Source organism: Balearica regulorum, chromosome 1 (assembly GCF_011004875.1).
Source record: "Balearica regulorum gibbericeps isolate bBalReg1 chromosome 1, bBalReg1.pri, whole genome shotgun sequence".
NCBI classification, from domain to species: domain Eukaryota; kingdom Metazoa; phylum Chordata; class Aves; order Gruiformes; family Gruidae; genus Balearica; species Balearica regulorum.
In genome coordinates, this window is record NC_046184.1 from 83,164,108 (window position 1) to 83,184,522 (window position 20,415).

Genomic DNA, 20,415 nt, shown 5'->3' on the forward strand with positions numbered 1-20,415 from the left:
CCATCTCTCTGCTGAGAAGTGGAGAAGACTCTATGATCAGAAATGAAATCAAAGGAAATCCTTGAATTAGATTTTTACTGAGGATAAAATTCAACTCTGCAGAAGAGAGCTAATAAGCTATGTTTACTCATCAGTGCAAATATCTCTGAGCTAGCTATTCAAGAATCACTTCTCAATTGGAATTGTAGGCACATGGTGCTGTACTCATCTGCACTGAGCTAATAATCCATAGGACCTGACCATTTCCATTCATCACTACTGTGAGATCTCTGCATCACACTGTTGTGAGGTGGAGAGAGGTATGCTTACAGGTAGTCTGGAGAAGGTTGAAAGCAACTGAGGGAAGAATTGTGAAGTACAACTTGTTCATGGGGCAGGGGCTTTCTGTGGTTACAAAAGGATGGTTCTGGTTAATTTAGCAGAGCATGCAACCAGATGCAGTTTGCCTTCTGCTACAAGAATGAGCTTTGGGTAGCTCACTCTGCTCACACAGCAAGTGTTCTCACTGGCTGGTGCCTTGAGAGCATCACATACTGTACAGTGCAGTGGCTTGGATTTTATGTAAGGGACTAGTGTCCCTCAAATGGAGTACCTTTACAAATCTCCCCTCTACTTTGGTTAATTGCACATTATTGGATGCCTACAAGTTATCAAATGTATTCCCAAGGGAACTGAAGTTTTAAGCTTTTATTATGCAAATAAGTGTAAATCCAATGTGTTATGCATTGCTTCTTTTCCAAAGTATTCACTAACCTAATGTGGTGTTAAACTCTTTTTTTCCCTGTCATTTTTTTTCCTCTTTAGGAGAATATATTATTATACCACAAAGGCCAAGGTTCAGTTAAAGTTATTGATTTTGGATCAAGCTGCTATGAACACCAAAGAGGTTTGCAGAAAAGTCAAGTTGATGTAATTTTCTTAATAAGCTTTCTTAATTTTAAATAATGTGCAAAAACTATTTATTTGATTGAGCTAATCATAGAATTATAGAATCATTTAGGTTAGAAAAGACTTTTAAGATGACTGAGTCCAACCATTAACCTAACACTGCCAAGTCCACCCCTAAACCATGTCCCTAAGCACCACATCTACACATCTTTTAAATACCTCCAGGGATGGTGACTCCACCACTTCCCTGGGCAGCCTGTTCCAATGATTGACAACCCTTTCAGTGAAGAAATTGTTCCTAATATCCAATCTAAACCTCCCCTGGTGCAACCTGAGGCCATTTCCTCTCATCCCATCACTTGTTACTTGGGAGAAGAGACCAACACCCACCTGGCTACAACCTCCTTTCAGGTAGGTGTAGAGAGTGATAAGGTCTCTTCTCAGCCTCCTGTTCTCCAGGCTAAACTACCCCAGTTCCCTCAGCTGCTCCTCATAAGACTTGTGCTCTAGACCCTTCACCAGCTTTGTTGCCCTTCTCTGGACATGCTCCAGCACCTCAATGTCTGTCTTGTAGTGAGGGGCCCAAAACTGAACACAGTACTTGAGGTGCAGCCTCACCAGTGCCAAGTACAGGGGGACGATCACTTCCCTTGTCCTGCTGACCACACTATTTCTGATACAAGCCAAGATGCTGTTGGCCTTCTTGGCCACCTGGGCACACTGCTGGCTCATACTCAGCCAGCTGTCAACCAACACCCCCAGGTCCTTTTCCTTTTCTGCTGGGCACCTTCCCAGCTACTCTTCCCCAAGCCTGTAGCGTTGCCTGGGGTTGTTGTGACCCAAGTGCAGGACCCGGCACTTGGCCTTGTTAAACCTCATACAGTTGGACTTGGCCCATCGATCCAGCCTGTCCAGATCCCTCTGTAGAGCCTTCTTACCTTCAAGCAGATCAACACTCCCACCCAGCTTGGTGTCATCTGCCAGCTGACTGAGGGTGCACTCGATCCCCTTGTCTAGATCATTGATAAAGATATTAAACAGAACTGGCCCCAGTACTGAGCCCTGGTGAACACCACTTGTGACCGGCCGCCAACTGGATTTAACTCCATTCACCACAACCCTTTGGGCCCAGCCATCCAGCCAGTTTTTTTCTCAGTAAACCATACACCCATCCAAGCCATGAGCAGCCAGTTTCTCCAGGAGAATGCTGTGGGAAACTGTGTCAAAGGCTTTACTAAAGTCCAGGTAGACAACATCCACAGTCTTTCCCTCATCCACTAAACAGGTCACCTTGTCACAGAAGGAGATCCTGTGGGTTAAGCAGGATCTGCCTTTCATAAACCATGCTCAAAGTGGTACAAGATTAGAGATTAGAAAACAAAAAGTCAGCTATTTATTAGTGACAAGAATGACAAAAAGCAGACAACAATTATGCAACTGATCAAATGCACAAGGGTACAGGTAGCCACCACAGTACTCTGTACCTGCAGAGATTTGGTGAAATCACATATTGTGCAGCACTTACTTTTCAGGAGGCTTTCCTTCCAGAAAGATGTTGAATATGTGGGAATGCAAAGAAGTGCAGGAATATAAACAAAGTGACCAGCAGATTGATAGGCATAAGAAAATAACAGACTTTGCATGCTATAATTGTGTTCAGTTGCCTGAATGACAAGAGGTAAAAGGATTAGTCTACTCTATATGATGAGTCCCAATCTTGGAATGAGATCTTTTGATATCTGCTGTGGGGCTATAATGCTTTAATGGGGAAATCAGAAGGCAGTAGGACATGTTCCCTAGGTGTTAGTGAAACCAGTATTTCCTACAGTGCAACCCTGTGATAATGAAGAACTGTTGATTGATGCAAGGGGAAGACCTCCAAGTAGGAAAATGAACATGGAATAAGCTGAATCACGGCATTAGTAGAATAATTTATTTCAGCAAAACTTGTTGAAGAACAATTTCCAAACAGAATAGTGGAAAGCATATCACCCATTGATTTTAGGGTGGAATTAGAAAAGGTTTTCAGAGCCTGTGTGAGCAATCCTTTAATGGCAGCTAATGGATAGAGTAGATATATGATGACTGAACATGTATTTCACTTTTCTGTGAAATCTGGAATCCACATTTCTGTCCCATTTATGATATTTTGCTTCTTGTCTAATTTTCTGGTTTGATATAGTGTACACCTATGTTCAGAGCCGGTTTTATCGCTCGCCTGAAGTGATTCTTGGTCACCCTTATGCTATGGCTGTTGATATGTGGAGCTTAGGCTGTATCATAGCTGAGCTTTACACAGGCTACCCACTGTTTCCAGGGGAAAATGAAGTTGACCAACTTGCCTGCATCATGGAGGTAACTTCTGAGATTGTCTTTTGAATTATGTACTCATTTTGATTGCATACTCATTACAAACTCATTTGCATACTACACTGCCAGCAACAAAGAGAAATGTCAAGAGATGATGAAATGTATTTGTCTATAATCTGGCCTTTTAAAGGGAGGTTTCTTACACCCAAAGGGCTCTTTGAAAGGATGGGCTCTAATGCAAAACTGTTATTTCTATTTCATGTGCCAAACTCTGCTTTGTACACTCAGTCACTTGCTTCTGAAGGAAACATATTATATCTGGTTAGAATTTGTATGGAGAAGTTAGAACAGAAGAAGCATATCTAGCAGAAGGAAAAGCAATAAAATTATAAAAGGCTCATCTTCTCTTAGAAATCAAACATGTTGGTTGCATTGGATCTCCTTAGTCCAAACTAAGAGAGATTTTTGCTAGCATCTGATTAGTCAACTGTGTCTTTGTCTAGTAAATCTGGAAAACCTCAAAGGCTTGAGTAGAAACCCTCTTAGTGACCTGCTCAACTGCTGTTCTACTCTCCTGGTGAAAAAGCTTTTCCTAATAGTCACCCTGAACTTCTCATGCCACAATTTGTGGATGTCACCCCTTCTTTTACTGTCTGCCCCTACCAAGGAGTTTGGCTCTGTCATCTTTGTAACTGTTCTTCAAAGGGTTTTAGGAATGCACACCTCCTACCTCAGATCACCTACCCAGTGCAAATGTTAGCATAGATGCAAAACTGACCCATGAAAGCAAGTTACTTCGTTACTCCATACCAATCACTGAAGTGCAACGTGATGTTAAACTTAATCCCAAGTTCTGATCCTTCTAGTGCCATGTTAGTTTGTACAAGATTTTTCAAAGACAGCATCTCTCCATGTGGCCTCCTACATGTGTCACGATGCTTGTCATGAACAGAGATGCTTGTTCTTAGACTCTTCTGTGGTAGTGAAGATTCCAGTGTCCTCCCTTATAAGATCACATTTTCTATGTGAGAAATCTCTAAGGAATCCCTTAATTCCTTCGACAATACATGACACAAGAGGAAATGATTTGTAGACATTTCACAGTAAACTGCTGCATTCAGCTTCTTTTCATATGGAGGAAGGTGAAATATGTCATCTCTCCTGACAGTTGTTATATATGTTTGTGAAATGAAGAGTAACTCCATGAATTCATTTTCTGTGTTGAAGGTATTGGGTCTTCCACCAGCTGATTTTATCCAGGCTGCATCAAGAAAGCGAACATTCTTTGGTAACTGCTTCTGATTGTTTGTCCTTGTGGGATTCCTCCCTGCTAGTTAATCACTAGTTAATATCCCTGGTAGAGAGTAGGGTCAGAGAACCGTAGCTGCTTCTTAGCTGACAGAACTTCTTTCAGGAAGAGGTATTGAAAAGAAGCAAATGGGTACATGAAGCCTGCAAATGAACCTGGTACTGTGCTTTTCATGTCTTATGGGCCTCTCATTGCCAAGGTCACAGGGAAGGGATTGGGAAATCCATTCCACTGTTACTCCTTAAAAATATTATTGCTAAAAGGAATGCAGTGGGCTTTGGGAACTAATTTACATTAAGTTCATTCCTCTGTGTATAATTTGGTTTTGGAAATTACACAAAACAAACAAAAAAAACACAGCGCAGGATGCAGTCCCTAGGATGTAACCAGTATTGTTTGCCACAGTGCTAGCAGGCTGTCAATCCAACAGGGCAAAACCAGAGTTAGTGGGATGGATATGGGTACTGTTTTTGCAACTCTCTTAAAGACTTGGTGAGGAGTTTTAACATAATTTTTTGAGCATGTCTTTAATTTTTAAGATTCCAAAGGTTTTCCTAAATCCATAACTAACAGCAAGGGAAAAAAGAGATGCCCAGACTCCAAGGATCTAAGCACAGTGCTGAAAACCCATGATGCTGGTTTCTTGGACTTTCTGAAAGGATGTCTAATGTGAGTTCACAGTTTTGACTTATATGCAGCAGGCTAGTTTTGACTTTACTTTCGTTCTCTTGTGCCTTTAAAAACTTTGTTTCTGTTGGATTTTTTTCATGGGGTGTTTTGGTTTTTGGGGGGTTTGGGGGAGTTTTGGGGGGGTTTTGTTGGAATTTTTTTTTTCCCTCAAGGTAGCGTTTGATAACTATTATTATTCACAGCTTATTGCAGGGAGAAATCATGGCACAGAAAGACTATATGGGATTAGTCCAAGGTACAAAAGAAAGCTGACTTCATCATGTCAAAAATCACATCTGTATCTTCTGATGCTGCAGACTAAACTTTAAAAGCAATGTTTTTTACCTGTTGAGGCCTTTGTATTAAATCCTTCCTGTTTTATCTGAGATAAAGGTTCATTTGGATAACACAGATCATGGTAATGCACTGTCCCAAGGCAGTGCATATCTGGAGATCAAAGTTTGGTTTTGTACTTAAATCTGACTCTTGCTCTGGTGGGAAGAAAGTCTTCCAATTTCCTCCAGAAGGAGCTATATTGGGAGCTGAGTTAGCTGGCCTGAATGTCTTGACTATATTTTCTGTGTTAGGCCTTGGGATTGGCAATCAGGTGATATGCTGTGGTATATATATGAAAACAGATCTGCTTCTTGGAATATCTGCTCACAAAGATCTTGCGCTCTGCGTGCATGTTCCCTTGGATGAGATTACACTCTTTATTTCCAATACACCATACATCTCCCCCTTAGCAGGGGATAACCAAAGTACATTCAGCTGTGCTTCTTCTTGACTGTGGTAGTTAGTATGGAGAATTACTTAGCACACTTACCGGAGTGGTTCCTTGTAGTTTGCATGCTGATTTAAGCCCTTTTCTCCTTATCATAGTTATACTTATTTGTCATGGACAGCAGACACATTGCACATTTCAAGAATTATTTGATAGACTGTATTTTTCTGTTCTCTTGATTGGAATAGATTTTTATAAATCACCAGAGCTCAGAATATGAGAAGAGTCTTAATACGTCTCATATCCTGTCATTTCTAGGATAAACTGTTGTCTTTACTCCAGTCAAGTATTTTGCTACTGAATACCTAGTATGACAAGTGGTCCACAGCTGTTTTCTTAAAGGAAATTGATTATTTGCACATTTTTGTAAACTGCTAAATGCAGATAACATGCAATTGTTAACAGTCTTCACACAAGGTAGGAATCCTACAGATTCTCTATGCCAGGACCTTTTTACCTAGTATCACAGAATAATGTAGGTTGGAAGGGACCTCTGGAATTCATCTAGCCCACCTTCCCACTCAAAGCAGAGCAAACTTTGAGCAGGTTGCTCATGACCTTGTCCAGTCGTGTTCTGAGTATCTCCAAAGAGGGAGATCCGTGGTCTCTTGAGGCAACCTGTTCCAATAGCGAACCACACTGATGGCGGGAGCATCAGTGTCCGAGGGGCTATGTGTTTGTGTGGGGGAAGAGAGATTGATTTAGTGTCACCAGTGTATCATCTGTCTTCACAAGGTAAATGGGCCTTTTTAATAAATGAAGTATGGTGGGAAGAAGTAACATGGCTCAAACATGATCATGTGTCTTTTCCAAGGCGGTCAGGTTACAAAGCATTTTACAGAGTGGGACTCCATGGACTCTGGTGATATGAGGTGTCATTTTACTAATAGGTCTTTTTGCTTGGGAGATGGTTACTAATGAGGTTTTACTCATCCATCAAACTAAAAGACTGAGCATGCAGGAACAAACTTTTGTCTGGTTGTCTCAAATACTGGCCTCTTGCATAGGTGGAGTTCAGCATTCAGGGTGAGCCTGGATCCTAATTTATACTGTGTAACAGTAGTGGAAGCTTGTCCCATACCTTCTCCAGTGTTATGCCTATCTTATGCAAGGCTACTATTTTGTGTCTTCTTTAGCACTGACCATAAGTTTCTTTCTAGCAGTTCAGTAGTACTTTCCTAAAGAAATCCACGCTAATTTGTGGTTACATTAAAAAAAAAAAAAAAAAAAAAAAGGAAATCATCCCTCTCTGTTTCACAAGAAGGTTCCTTTTAATGTTCTCTGCTCAATCTGTATGAATCATTGATCCATTTTGGTTTGCTGGCTGAATCAGAACATTTAGAAAATAATTTCAGTGAAGCAAAATACCTGTAAACATGTCATTTCAGGTCACAAAGGAAAAAAATGTTATATGTTAGGATTGTTTAAATTTTCAAAGGAGTGAAGTGAGATTTGAAATGAAAACTCATTTTGAGGCAAAAAGTATTGAACTATTTTGCCTTTTTCAGTTGCCAATCTGTGTCTGTCCAAAGCAGCCTGATTCATTTGCCGTGACTTCACAAACAGTTTTGTTCAACTTGCATATGCCAGTTTTGTGGATGAAAATATCAGATTCATTCAGCTTTTGTGATGAAAAGAATCTGGGTTTTTTCCTACATTATTGCTGTACAGTTCTGAACAGCAATGAGATTAGACAAATCAGAACAAAACAATCTGCAACTGATATAGAGATTAGTAACAGAAATATTAGGATTGATATGAACGAAGTACAGATGGGAATGTATGTGTGTTTAGACCACTGGAAGAGAGAGCAGAACAGGGGTTGGAAGAATGTTATGTATTAGTAACAAAGAACACTGCTCCCACATGTAAAACTGGGGAGCATGTTGTCTGTGTCACAGCCAGGGAGCCTGCACTCTGGTGAGACCACAGCACAGGTGACCAGCAGTGAAAAATCTCAAAGCTCACAGCAATTGCATGGCAATGATGTTGCAGAATATTACGTATGCAACCTTAGCCTGAAAGGAAAACAAACATATATTCCAAAGTACAAGGAAAAACAGACTACAGGTAGCTACCTTGCCTAACATTTCTGGTGACTGAAGTCAGCAAGGTTCTGATCTGAAGGACCATGCCCAAACAGCAGGTAACTCCTAAAGGATAGAAAAGACCCATCTAAAGACTAGTACATCATCACCAATCAAGAACTTCAGAGATGTGATGAGGACTCAGTAGCTGACAACCCTTGTCCTTTGTGTGACACACAAGTGGTCTTGGCCGGAACACTTGGTACTTGTGAGTATGTGGGTGTGAGAACAGAGTGAATGAAACCTGTGAGAGAATAAAGACAATGTAGAGATTTTGCAAAAAAAAAAAAAGAAAAAAAATCACCTTTCATTTCCATAATAAGATCTCACATGAGTTTTGTTAAACAATGTCCCTACAGTTGTTTCAGGTGCAGTTAAATTACAGAAGTCATATCTTTTAATGAATTACTCCACCTGTCAATTATGTTCCCTTTCTTGGAGCTTGCCTTGACAGAATGTGAAAGCTTTGAAATAAATATTCAGTAGGGTCCCTAACCTAAAAACACCGTGAGCTGCATATGAAAAATGGTTTGATGCTGTAGAGGGTTTGATCAGCAAAGCACACAGTGCTGAAGTACATAAAAAGTTTTGAAGGGTGGAGAAGATTACGTAAGATTTTTCCATGTTTTCAGTTAGAATTTTTTTGTTTCAAAAAACGTACTCATGACCTGACTTTCAGAAGACAATACTGAATCTTTTGGCTTAAACTAATTTGCAGTTAGAAATAGTTGAATAACTATTTGTCTACCATGGATTTAAGGTGGGAACCTGCCCTGCGCATGACTCCTGATGAAGCAATGAAGCATGCATGGATCCAGGAACCAAAAATATACAGAGCAAAACAGAAAACACAGACTTTGAGGAAGCTGAGTGATGGCTCTTTCTCTACACCAGAAAAGAAAAAAGAGAATATTCGTAAGCATGTGCTACCTGGAGAAATAAGTGCATGTATATCAGTGTTTGGCATTTCTTTGTATTTAATATCATCTGTCTGAAGTAAGGTGAAATGATAATACACAGTGTGCAGATAATGGATGGTCACTGGAATGTGGTGGATAGAGCCACTATTTCTCACTTCTGTAGAAATGCATTACTTATGTTTTATAGCAGCTGGCAGCAAGAAGACTGGCAGTACTAAAGATTCACATGGAAAGATCTTTTCCTTACTGACAGCAAAATATTTGTGGTATCTGACACCAGACCACAGTGCACTTCACTTTTAGAGCAAAAGAATGCATCAAGGGTAGTTGAAAGATCCCAGAGAAAATTTTCAACTGATTTTTTGTGAATCTGTGGCAATTGTGTGTTTATCTGCTGCTAAGAGTCTGCAGTCTTACCCTATCATTTTATTTATTTATTATTGCAGATAATATCTGGAAAGATATGGCTGACAATGTGAAGAGTGAACTGGCTGAAAGACTGACTCCCACTGTGCCCTCCACAGGCACAACAGAAAATGATGTGCAGAACACAAGGAAACATGTTATTCCAGAGAAACATTTGGAAACCCAAATGGAAAAGCATATAAGGAATGATCAAGCAGAACACAGTGGTGAAACAGCTCTTCCAAAAAATTCTCTTTTTTTCCCACCAATTAAGTAATACACAGCACAAGTGATGATTGGTTCAGTTGCATACCTGGTATATTTTGTAGGTATTATTTGTACTCAGGAATATAAGCTGTATCTGTCTGTATATAGGCTGTGCACATTGTAAGTATATTTAATGTTCATTTTACCTTGAAATAGTCCAGGTAACCAAAACAGAATCTGAAAACCATTCCTTTTCCTCATCTACATCCTTGAGATCAGAGATCCTTCACAACCAGCAGCAATAAAATGGAGACTGTAGAGGTGGAGAGTGGCTTATTCTTGATGTTATAGTAGACTTTCGAATTTTAGATTTTCCTGGATTGACTGCAGAATCTGAATCCTTTCAGCATAAATCAGGAATAATTCATGGATAGGATTACTGGATTTACTTCTGCATAAAAAATAAGAGAAATCAAACCCAGCATCTTTACTTTCCTCCTTCCCTATCTCCCACTTTTTAATAGTGAAGAACTAGATGGAAATACATTATCACACCTTCTTAACAGACTTAGAAAGGTAAATTATGTTCTTTAGCTCTTTAGAAGCAACAAAGAATGGTGTTCTGGGCCCCCTTCTGCAGGGACTCCACTCACTATTCATATCAACAAGAAGGATGGATTAAATCAAGCTGTTTTGATGTAGGAAAAATTGTCCTCCATAGGAAGTTTAACTTAATACTCTAAAAAAAACCAGATTTCTATGACCCCTATGATTTATATGTTTAATTCATTTGAACATTCAGCACTTTGGACAATAGACTGTCTTTTCATTGCATTTGTAAAGCACCCACCTCATTATAACTCTCATGGTTTACTGTGGCTTACAGATAGTACCGCAACTTAAAAGGAAATAATGAGGAAATTGTCCTACAAAATACAGCTGCTACTGTAGCAGTGATATTGCAGTAGTCTCAAGAGAAATAGGTGTTTGTAGGTGTTAAGAGTCACCATAACAGCAAACTCCCACAGGTTCTTTGTTCAAAAGGAGAACCCAAAGGATACGAAAATGATCCTCGCACAGTTCTAACAGTGGGTAAATAAGCCATCTGACAGAGTACAGAGGTGACTGCATGACAAAAGGCCAGTAGCGGGTGTGCTCTCCTGATGAATAGAAAGTTAATGGTAATGGTGACCCCAGAGAAAATGGACTGCATGACACAGCGTGACCATTCTCTCAGCTTCAGGCAAATCCTGGGACTCATGAAGAAACACCTGGAAGATGAGTGACCTGAAAAGCGCAATAGCCCATTATTGAGTGTAATTGAGCAGTTAATTGTAAGGGTATTTTGGCAGACAAATATCATCCTGCTGTGATGCAGACATTCCTGAGAAACAGGCCAGCTTTGTACAGTACCAGAATTGTCTGTATCTCTGGCTTCAGAGAGACTCCTTTGCAGCTGAGCCCTCCTGGAGACTATAAAACATTCCCATTCATCACCAAAATGATGTACCAGGAAAAGTGAGTTCTGTAACACACAGCTTTTTGGTGATTGCACAGAATACCCAGGGTGGGTGAGCATCTTGCAGAATGTGGGCAGAGCCCTTATCGTATTCCACAGAGAAGAAGTCCCACCCCTGGTGGGAGCTGATGGAGGAGTCAGACTTATCATCATTTTTAGGGAATATTCAGATAGGTTTTTGCAGGTATTTGGAAAATACTTTGGCTGTTTGTTTGCAGGTAACAGAAGATAAGAAGCAAAGGGTTTATGTTTAAGTGCAAGGGTTCAATGTGGACTAAGAACAGCAAGAGTACTTATCCTGACACACGGAACATAAAGGTCAGATTCTTATACCCTGGAACTATAATTTGTACTGGTTTGATTCTGTTGCTGCTCATTCTCCATCTCTGTTGTGGTACATTCACTTGACTGCTTAGGCTGCTCCAAGTTGAAATATCTGTCTTCTCACAATTGTGCACTTGTGTATTTGTCTGCTCTACCTCAGAGACAAAGTTTGGGGTCAATTATACCAAGTTGCTCTTGATAGTCCTAATGAAGCTGTAAACCTCATTTGATGTATGGGCTTGTGTGGTGGGGCCACTTTTTCTTCACAATTAATACATATCAATAGCTTTTTGTAGTCAGTAGCACCATATTACTTCTCATGGCATCTGCTGATGGGTTTTTCAAGGCATTCAGTGCTGAGGGAAAAGTGACGAAGCCACCTGAAACTGCAATTCAGTTTGGTTATCCTTCTATTCACAGAAGGCAGACAGATGGCATTTCACTGTACCTAGCAGGCTGCCAGGTATTTCCTGTCTTCCCTTCCTTGCTGACCTGCTGTTCTTTTTTAATTCCTTCAGTCTCCACAGTGATTTCCATCTTCAAAATCTCTCCTAATTAGGGCTCTTTTAGATAACTGTTGGACTTTTTTCGGAGATGGCAGAAACAAATAGAAATGACTTGGGAGAAAGATCTTTCTTTTCTTTGAGTCAGTGCAGACTCAAAGAGAAAAGAAACACTGAATAATCAATTTACTTAATTGAAAAGCCCAAACCATGCATCATGTTTTGTTTCTGTGTGATGTAGTGTCATTTTTTAACCACATTTGCCAAGGAAATGAGGTGGCTGCTTTCTTGTCTGTCTCTGCACATTGGTCTGCCTATCTTCTGGTTGGTGTCCTCTTCCCCCGTTAGCTCTTCAACTTATTAGCAGATATTAGCTGAGGTAGGCAGAGGAACAGTGTTCTCAAAAATATTTGATTCTGTATGTTACAGTTGTAAGAGGAGTGAGACCCTATTGCTGTTACCAGTGAGGGAAAGGCAGGAGAATGTGGTCCTGGTCAGTTCTGCTGGCCCACTGAGCAGCACGAGAGCACTGGCTGCCCAGGGAGCACATGCTTGTTTCTGCATCGCTGTAAGGATATGCTGCTCCTTGACCAGGAGCTGGGCCAAATAAAAGCCATTAGGGAATGTGGGACATATAGAAAGGTCTGGGCTTTTTACAGCAGAGATAACTGATTCGGGGTGTAAGGCATCATGGCATGGAGAAGTGCTGGGAAATCATGTCATTGTGTTGAAGAGAAGTTGCAGGAACCAGCACTGTTGCAACAGTAGGTATTTACAGTATTCGGACACAAATCTTTAGGAAATCAAGCTGTGAGAACACAAAGGCCCAGTGGACAAGATGTTTTACCTGTTCTTTCTTTGAAATCTCATGAAGAAAATGTTGTCTGTGAAAAAATAATGATAATGCATGCTCCTAGCCCTGATGCTTCTGGAATTGAATGTATTTTTCAATAATTGCACCTCACCACCCCTCCTAGGAGGCTGTCTAAGCATAAGTGCTATAAGTCAAATGCATTATCATTGCCAGAGCCCAGACCAGACCATAGGGATCCTAACTCTAAGTCTCTAAGTCTTCCTTGTACTGGATCCTGAAGTTAGTTCTTTTATCCAGGGTCAATACAGATATCATCTGCAACCACTTTAAAACACCACAATCCCAATTTGTGTAACAAACAACACAGAGGTGCAAGCTGGTCGGGAGGTGTTGTGTGAATGCTGGTTTTGGATCCTTCCCTAATGTTTCAATGCCATCTAGTGTCACTACAGGTTGCCTGTATTAAATTTTGAATGCATTGCTAATGGCTCTTCTTTAATGCCCCCCCATAATAGAGTACTAAGTCCACCAAATACCTCTCATAGAGCAATGTGCAACAGTGGTGAGGTCCCTGTTTATATCCAGAATGTTGTATCTCTGCCGGGAAAGAGGGTGTTTCAGGGTTATACCCCAACCCAAATAACAAAAAAAGCACCCTATGTTATATGAGGGTAGAGTTGAGCCTTTAGAGTGCAGCAGTATCTCTGTACTACACTGAAAAAAAGTATGAGTTTAGCAATTACTTCACTGAATCAATGCAACTAAGAAACTCTCAGAAAAAAGTACAAGAAATCTAAAGCAGAGATTTTTGCAGCTTTCTCCCCCTTCTTTTGCATTGTTTTGATTTCACGATGCACAATGTACACATAACACACTGTGACTCTTGTAACATCTGTGTGAATAAGCAGGGATCATCTACCCTGGGGCAAGGAGCTAACCAGGAGTATACAGTATTTGTAATGCTGGCTTTTATCTATTTATCAAACCTTTAATGTTTGTCAGACTGGATGGATTAAAGACATTTGAATTTTTCTGTTGACAGAGAAACTTGACAGAGAAACTGAGAGATTGCTTACATTATTTACAAGTGGTTTTTTTTAAAGCAGAATTGTCACAGTAAAATCATTGGTAGGCCCAAAGAATTCAAGAATTACAGTAATTTGTGATAGGGAAAATCTAGGAAGATTTAAGCTCTTAGAATTAATTTTTTCCCAGTTGTCAGCTCTGTGACCTTGTGCTCCAAGTACTTGCATGCTGTGAGGACCAATCACTTGTTTAACAAGAGTATTGAACAGACAAAGCTCTAAGAATTATTTCCAACAAAACACCCAGTCTTATCTTTTACTTGATTGGATCTTCTTTGTATCAGCACCAGTATCCACATGGCACTGCAGTGTATGGGATGGACATAATGAAGATTATACACAGGGAACTAGATTGCACAATAATAATAATAAAAAAAAGGTGTTACAGACATTGTTTAACATGTAATCACATTCAAACTGCTAGTTCTTCACATACAAAAGGTTGGCTATGGACTGAATTATTGCTTCTGCTAGGAAGAAACAAGCAATAATAATCAAGAGTTTCTTTAGTGGGATCCTGTGTGTTTGTATGGGAGGTAGACAGGTTCCAGCTTCCTGGGGCATGGCCGGAGTGCAGCGGCAGGGGACACTTGTCATTCTCACCATTCCATGCCTATTTCCAGACATGGCACTGCTCAAATAACCTCTTTGCTTCCTCTCATGATCCTCCTGCTAGAAATCAATCTCTAGTTTTGTTACCTGCCCAGGTATGTGACCTCCACAAGTAGAGATCCTCCTGATTACTCCTGGGCTACAGTGCAAAGGTTTATGGCCAGGCATAAACTTCTGTGGCTATAGGTGTGCATGTGCCCTCCTATTTGTTATATGTGAGATAGCAAAAGCCAATTTGTCAGCCTGGGAACCAGTTGTCTTTGACCCTTTATCCTTCCCAGTGCTCTTAGCTTTCAAATGACAAATCTTTCAGCAAAATGACTATGTAGACACTGTGCTTTTTATATCTGTTCCAAAAGGCCTTTATCCATAACGTACGATGGCCCTGCCTTCAACAGTACTTATGTCACCCCTTTGAAGCTTGGGAAGGGAAAGGAGGCTAAAGAACTACAGTCCTACAATTCCCCCTTCCCTAAATATCCCTCACATGCTTTTGTACCATCTCTTTCCCTCATAGCCCACTTGGCAAATTACTTAATATAAAGAGAACTATAACTTCTTTATCTTCAGAGTTTTGTTCAGGGCATCCAGGATTTTCAGCCTATGAGAAAAAGAGAGGGCTTTTCATAGCTGCAGTGGGACAACTGCACAAACAGCAATACCTGTGCAACACTGCATTGGAAAAACAAGCTAATAGCAGTAAAAGACCCGAGAAATAAAGTTAAACAAAGGTGAAGTCCTTTCACAAAGCAGCTCATAAAAAAACTCTCCCCTATGCCAGCACCTTTCCTTCAGGATTGTGTGCTTTACTCAATAAGGAGCCTGTATCTCCTCTGCTTCTCGCTACGGGCTCCCCATATGATTGAATAGAATGCAGATGCGTGACAAAAGGTAAGTAAGTAAGTCAGCTTAGCACCGTCTTTCATGAAGTCTACAGATTTTTGAAACCTAGAAGATCTGGGATGGATCCAAAGACGGAAAAGGAGGGCTGTCAAAGAAGTGCAGCAATGGATGGTGCTGAATGCAAGTATATTTTTAGCCTAGTTACCAAAGGTTCAAGTTACCACTCTGTTGGAGTATCTGTCTAGGTATCGATCTTCAGTCATTTTTAAAATTGCTGGTTAATTTTATTCTCAATAGTCAGCATAATACAATAACATGTCATACAATGTCTTATAAGGGAGTATCATCCATCTCAGTATGATATAGTACTGTGCACTACATTGCAAAGCATAGCTATCTAAACTGCAGCAGCTCATAGCACAATATAATGCAACATAATGCATTTCGCAAATGAAAATAGTCCTACATCATCTTAAGACCTTCTAGAGGACACAGTCATTGGGAAGGATGGAGATGGGGAGGCACAAGAAGTATTTGTCATACTTGAAACCTGAACTGCTGAGAATTGGGAAACAAAGTTAGTAAATTCACTAAAGCATCTTTGCTTCTTCCCTTTTCAGCAGATAAGCTAATACACCACTAGTCTACACACTCGCACTATACCAATATGCCTTGTTCAGAGAATAGGAAATGTTATTGTGTTGGTTTTGCGTGGCAAGGTTTTGGTAGCGGGGGGGCTACAGGGGTGGCTTCTGTGAGAAGCTGCTAGAAGCTTCCCCTGTGTCTGACAGAGCCAATGCCAGCCGGCTCCAAGACGGACCCGCCGCTGGCCAAGGCCAAGCCAATCAGCGCCTCTGTGATAACATATTTAAGAAAGAGAAAAAAACAGTTAGAGAGTGCTTTTGCAGCCAGAGAGAGGAGTGAGAAGACGTAAGAACATCTGCAGACACCCAGGTCAGTGCAGAAGGAGGGGCAGGAGGTGCTCCAGGCACCGGAGCAGAGATCCCCCTGCAGCCCATGGTGAAGACCATGGTGAAGCAGGCTGTCCCCCTGCAGCCCATGGAGGGAGGATGAGGGGGTGTAGAGATTCCATCTGCAGCCCATGGAGGACCCCACGCTGGAGCAGGTGGAGACACCTGAAGGAGGCTGTGGCCCGTGGGAAGCCCACGGTGGAGCAAGCTCCTGGCAGGACCTGTGGACTCGTGGAGAGAGGAGCCCACAGCAGAGCAGGTTTGCTGACAGGACTTGTGACCCCGTGGGGGACCCATGCTGGAGCAGTTTGCTCCTGAAGGTCTGCACCCCGTGGGAGAGACTCACGTTGGAGAAGGTCGTGAAGGACTGTCTCCCGTGAGAGGGACTCCACGCTGGAGCAGGGGAACAATGAGAGGAGTCCTCCCCCTGAGGATGAGGAAGTGGCAGAAACAAGGTGTGATGAACTGACCGTAACCCCCATTCCCCGTCCCCCTGTGCCACTGAGGGGGGCGCGGAGGTTGAAGCCGGGGGTGAAGTTGAGCCCGGGAAGATGGGAGGGGTGGGGGGAGGTGTTTTAAGATTTGGTTTTATTTCTCATTCCTCTACTCTGTTTTGCTTAGTAATAAATTAGATGAATTCCCTCTCTAAGTTCGGTCTGGTTTGCTCGTGATGATAATTAGAGAATGACCTCTCCCTGTCCTTATCTCGACCCATAAGGTTTTTTTTTGTTACACTTTTTCTCCCCTGTCTAATGAAGGAGGGGAGTGATAGAGCGGCTCTGGTGGGCACCTGGCCCCCAGCCAGGGTCGACCCACTACAGTTATATTTGTTGCAAGCACTGTAACAAGTTCTATCAAGCAAACCTTGTTCTGGTCGCGAGGCACAGAGTTGAGCTGCCTGCACTTACTCTAGTCTTGAAAACATTGATTCCCCCACTGACACCCCCTTCTTCTTGCCAATACTTACAAGCCGTTCATTTTCACCCAGGGCATTCCCTTTGCCACTGTCCTTTCATTTGCCCTTCATTAACATCCTCCTTTTATGTTCCCTTGGGTAATATAGCTAAGACCTTTTAAAGGAGGGCAATGAACCAATGCCAAATAGAGGATATTCAGTTGAGTGTGCATTGACTTGAGATAGAGGATTCAGCTTCAAGCCTTGCTCCAAATGCCACAACACTTGGTCCAGAAGCTGGATATCAACCTACTAAATGTCCTTTCTGATTAGCTCATTTGGGCAGTTGTTTCCTTTTTCTCTTATTTTCAGTCCCTAATTCCACTTGGAACTGAAAGCCTTCCCTGACAAACTTTTGGCAGTGTGGTATGTCTATATGAAAAGCTCCGGGTTTCAGTACGTCCACATTTTTGGAGAAAAAAAATTCATTTGAAAAATAAGTGAACAACTCTACTGCTTTTACTCTTGTTCCCTTTACTGTCTAACAGGCAGTGGTCTTCCCACCATTTTGCTCTAAAACAAAATACAACATATTTCATAATTTCCCCCTGAAAAAAAAAAGTAAAGAGAAAAGTAGATTTTAATATTAGTCTGAGCATAGCTACAGAGCAGTGGTGCTTAACACCTGGATAAAATGAAGGATAAAGTCAGAAAATGGTAATTGAAACCATTCTAGACAGCAATATTTAGTTTCGTTCCTACCACCCATCACAACAGAAGTGTCAGCATTATTAGAGGTAGGATCCCCTATCCTTACACATGAAGACTGGCAGAAGCAGCTGCGTTTAAAATGCTGTCTTTCTTTCTCATTAACATCTCATTTTGAGGAGATATAAACCTGTGCTCCAGGCTTTTTATTGTCACTGCAGGCATGAATCTATTGCCTTAAAATATGCATAAATAGCTATTTTAGATGGCCTAGTGACCGCAGATATCTACACAGAGCTGACAGAGATGAGGCAGGTAAGGCAGGAAACCCGTGCCCTCCTGGAGCAGCAGATGAGGCCAGCTGAAATACAAGTGGGCATCTGACGTGGTTCAGCCCCAGCCGGCAGCTGAGCGCCAGGCGCCGCTCGCTCACCCTTCCCCCAGAGGGATGGGGAGGAGAATGGAAAAACAACGGCAAAGCCTCGAGGGTTGGGATAAGGGCGGTTTACTGGGACAACAAGGGAGAGGGAAAACAATCAACAACAGTGCTGATAACAGATAGTAACAATGGGTGATAACAGAGAACGATTTACCGATCGGAAGACCGACCTACCAGACGCTCAACCCATCCTGGAGCCAGCCCAACCGCCCCTGCCCGACTAGCCCCCTTCTATGGTGACCATGACGTCACATGGTATGGAATAGCCCCCGGCCAGCTTGGCTCACCTGTCCTGGCTCCTTGTAAAATTAACTCTATCCTTGCCAGAACCAGGACAGCATCTCAAATGGCACTAGACACCTGTGTGTGGGCAACTGAATTAGGTCTCCTAAGTCAGGGCTCCACTGACAGCTTATGAATAGAGATGCACCTGTATATGTCTAGACGTCTAAATATCTAGGTATGTTACTCTCAAATTAAATGCTTCCCTAAAAGTCTCATAGCTAATCTTCAGCAAGATTTTCAGGTTTTTTCACACTAAGATTGAGTTTGGGGGGGATTAGAACTGTATTGAAATGATCGATTACCTTTATACTAAAAAAATGAGAAGAAATTTAAAGTGTACAGAAATGCTGCAATTTGGATTCATTCCATGTCACTTAAGTCATTTAAAAAATAGTTGTTTGGTCTAAGTTATTCTAGGCTCCCTCTGCCACTGATCATGAAGGCAACCTAATAAATGCCTTTGACTGGATATCCAATTTTGAACAGCTTGTGGTCTCTGAGGTGAAGGTTGCATGTCTTTCCACATTTCCAAAACTCTGTGAATTCCCTTTTTTTTTTTTTTTTTTTTTTGTAATAAAATGGAGTATTTTGTTAAAGATTGGCCTAAAAGAATCATAGAATCATAGAATCATAGAGTGGTTTGGGTTGGAAGGGACCTTAAAGATCATCCAATTCCAACCCCCCTGCCATGGCCAGGGACACCCTTCACTAGACCACGTGGCCCAAAGCCCCATCCAACCTGGTCTTAAACACTTCCAGGGATGGGGCATCCACAACCTCTCTGGGCAACCTGTCCCAGCGCCTCACCACTTTAACCGTAAAGAATTTCTTTCTAACATCTAATCTAAATCGACCCTCCTTCAGCTTAAACCCATTACCCGTTAGTGTCCTGTCACTACACTCCCTGATAAACAGTCCCTCAACAGCTTTCCTGTAGACCCACTTCAGGTACTGGTAAGCCACAATTAGATCTCCCCGGAGCCGCCTTTTCTCCAGGCTGAACAACCCCATCTCTCTCAGCCTGTCCTCATAGGAGAGGTGCTCCAGCCCTCCAGTCAGCTTCATGGCCCTCCTCTGGACTCTCTCCAACAGCTCCATGTCTCTCTTGTACTGGGGACCCCAGAGCTGGACGCAGTACTCCAGGTGGGGTCTCACAAGAGCCGAGTAGAGGGGCAGGACCACCTCCCTCGACCTGCTGGTCACACCTCTTTTGATGCAGCCCAGGACATGGTTGGCTTTCTGGGCTGCAAGTGCACACTGCCGGCTCATGTTGAGCTTCTCATCAATCAATACCCCCAAGTCCTTCTCCTCGGGGCTGCTTTCAGTCCATTCCTCGCCCAGCCTGTAGCTGTGCTTGGGATTGCGCCGACCCACGTGCAGGACCTTGCACTTGGCCTTGTTGAACTTCATGCGGTTTGCATGGGCCCACCTCTCCAGCCTGTCTAGGTCCCTCTGGATGGCATCCCTTCCCTCCAGCGTGTTGACCACACCACACAGCTTGGTGTCGTCAGCAAACTTGCTGAGGGTGTACTCGATCCCACTGTCCATGTCGCCGCCAAAGATGTTGAACAGTGCTGGTCCCAGTACCGACCCCTGAGAAACACCACTTGTCACTGTTCTCCACTTGGACATTGAGCCATTGACCGCAACTCTTTGAGTGTGACCATCCAGCCAATTCCTTATCCACCGCATGGTCCATCCATCAAATCCATGTCTCTCCAATTTAGAGACAAGGATGTCATGCGGGACAGTGTCAAATGCCTTGCACAAGTCCAGGTAGATGACATCAGTTGCCCTTCCCCTACCCACCGACACTGTAACCCCATCATAGAAGGTCA

The 20,415-nt window shown here is 42.2% G+C and overlaps 1 protein-coding gene across 3 annotated transcripts in view; it reads left to right on the top strand.

Annotated features, from left to right (window-relative positions):
• The window catches only part of DYRK4 (dual specificity tyrosine phosphorylation regulated kinase 4), a 34,956-nt gene extending 21,793 nt beyond the window's left edge, over positions 1 to 13,163 (top strand). Inside the window, exons 10-16 of one of the 3 annotated variants that reach the window (XM_075761708.1) lie at positions 805 to 886; positions 3,071 to 3,243; positions 4,426 to 4,486; positions 5,047 to 5,176; positions 8,808 to 8,962; positions 9,414 to 9,519; positions 9,574 to 13,163. In XM_075761708.1, the coding sequence (XP_075617823.1) occupies positions 805 to 886; positions 3,071 to 3,243; positions 4,426 to 4,486; positions 5,047 to 5,176; positions 8,808 to 8,962; positions 9,414 to 9,519; positions 9,574 to 9,649 (783 nt within the window). In that variant the 3' untranslated portion in view covers positions 9,650 to 13,163. Of the gene's footprint in view, positions 1 to 804; positions 887 to 3,070; positions 3,244 to 4,425; positions 4,487 to 5,046; positions 5,177 to 5,379; positions 5,927 to 8,807; positions 8,963 to 9,413 lie in introns of those variants that run through there. The other 2 variants (XM_075761700.1, XM_075761716.1) reach the window with 2 other exon arrangements.
• The last annotated feature ends 7,252 nt before the right edge of the window (positions 13,164 to 20,415 follow it).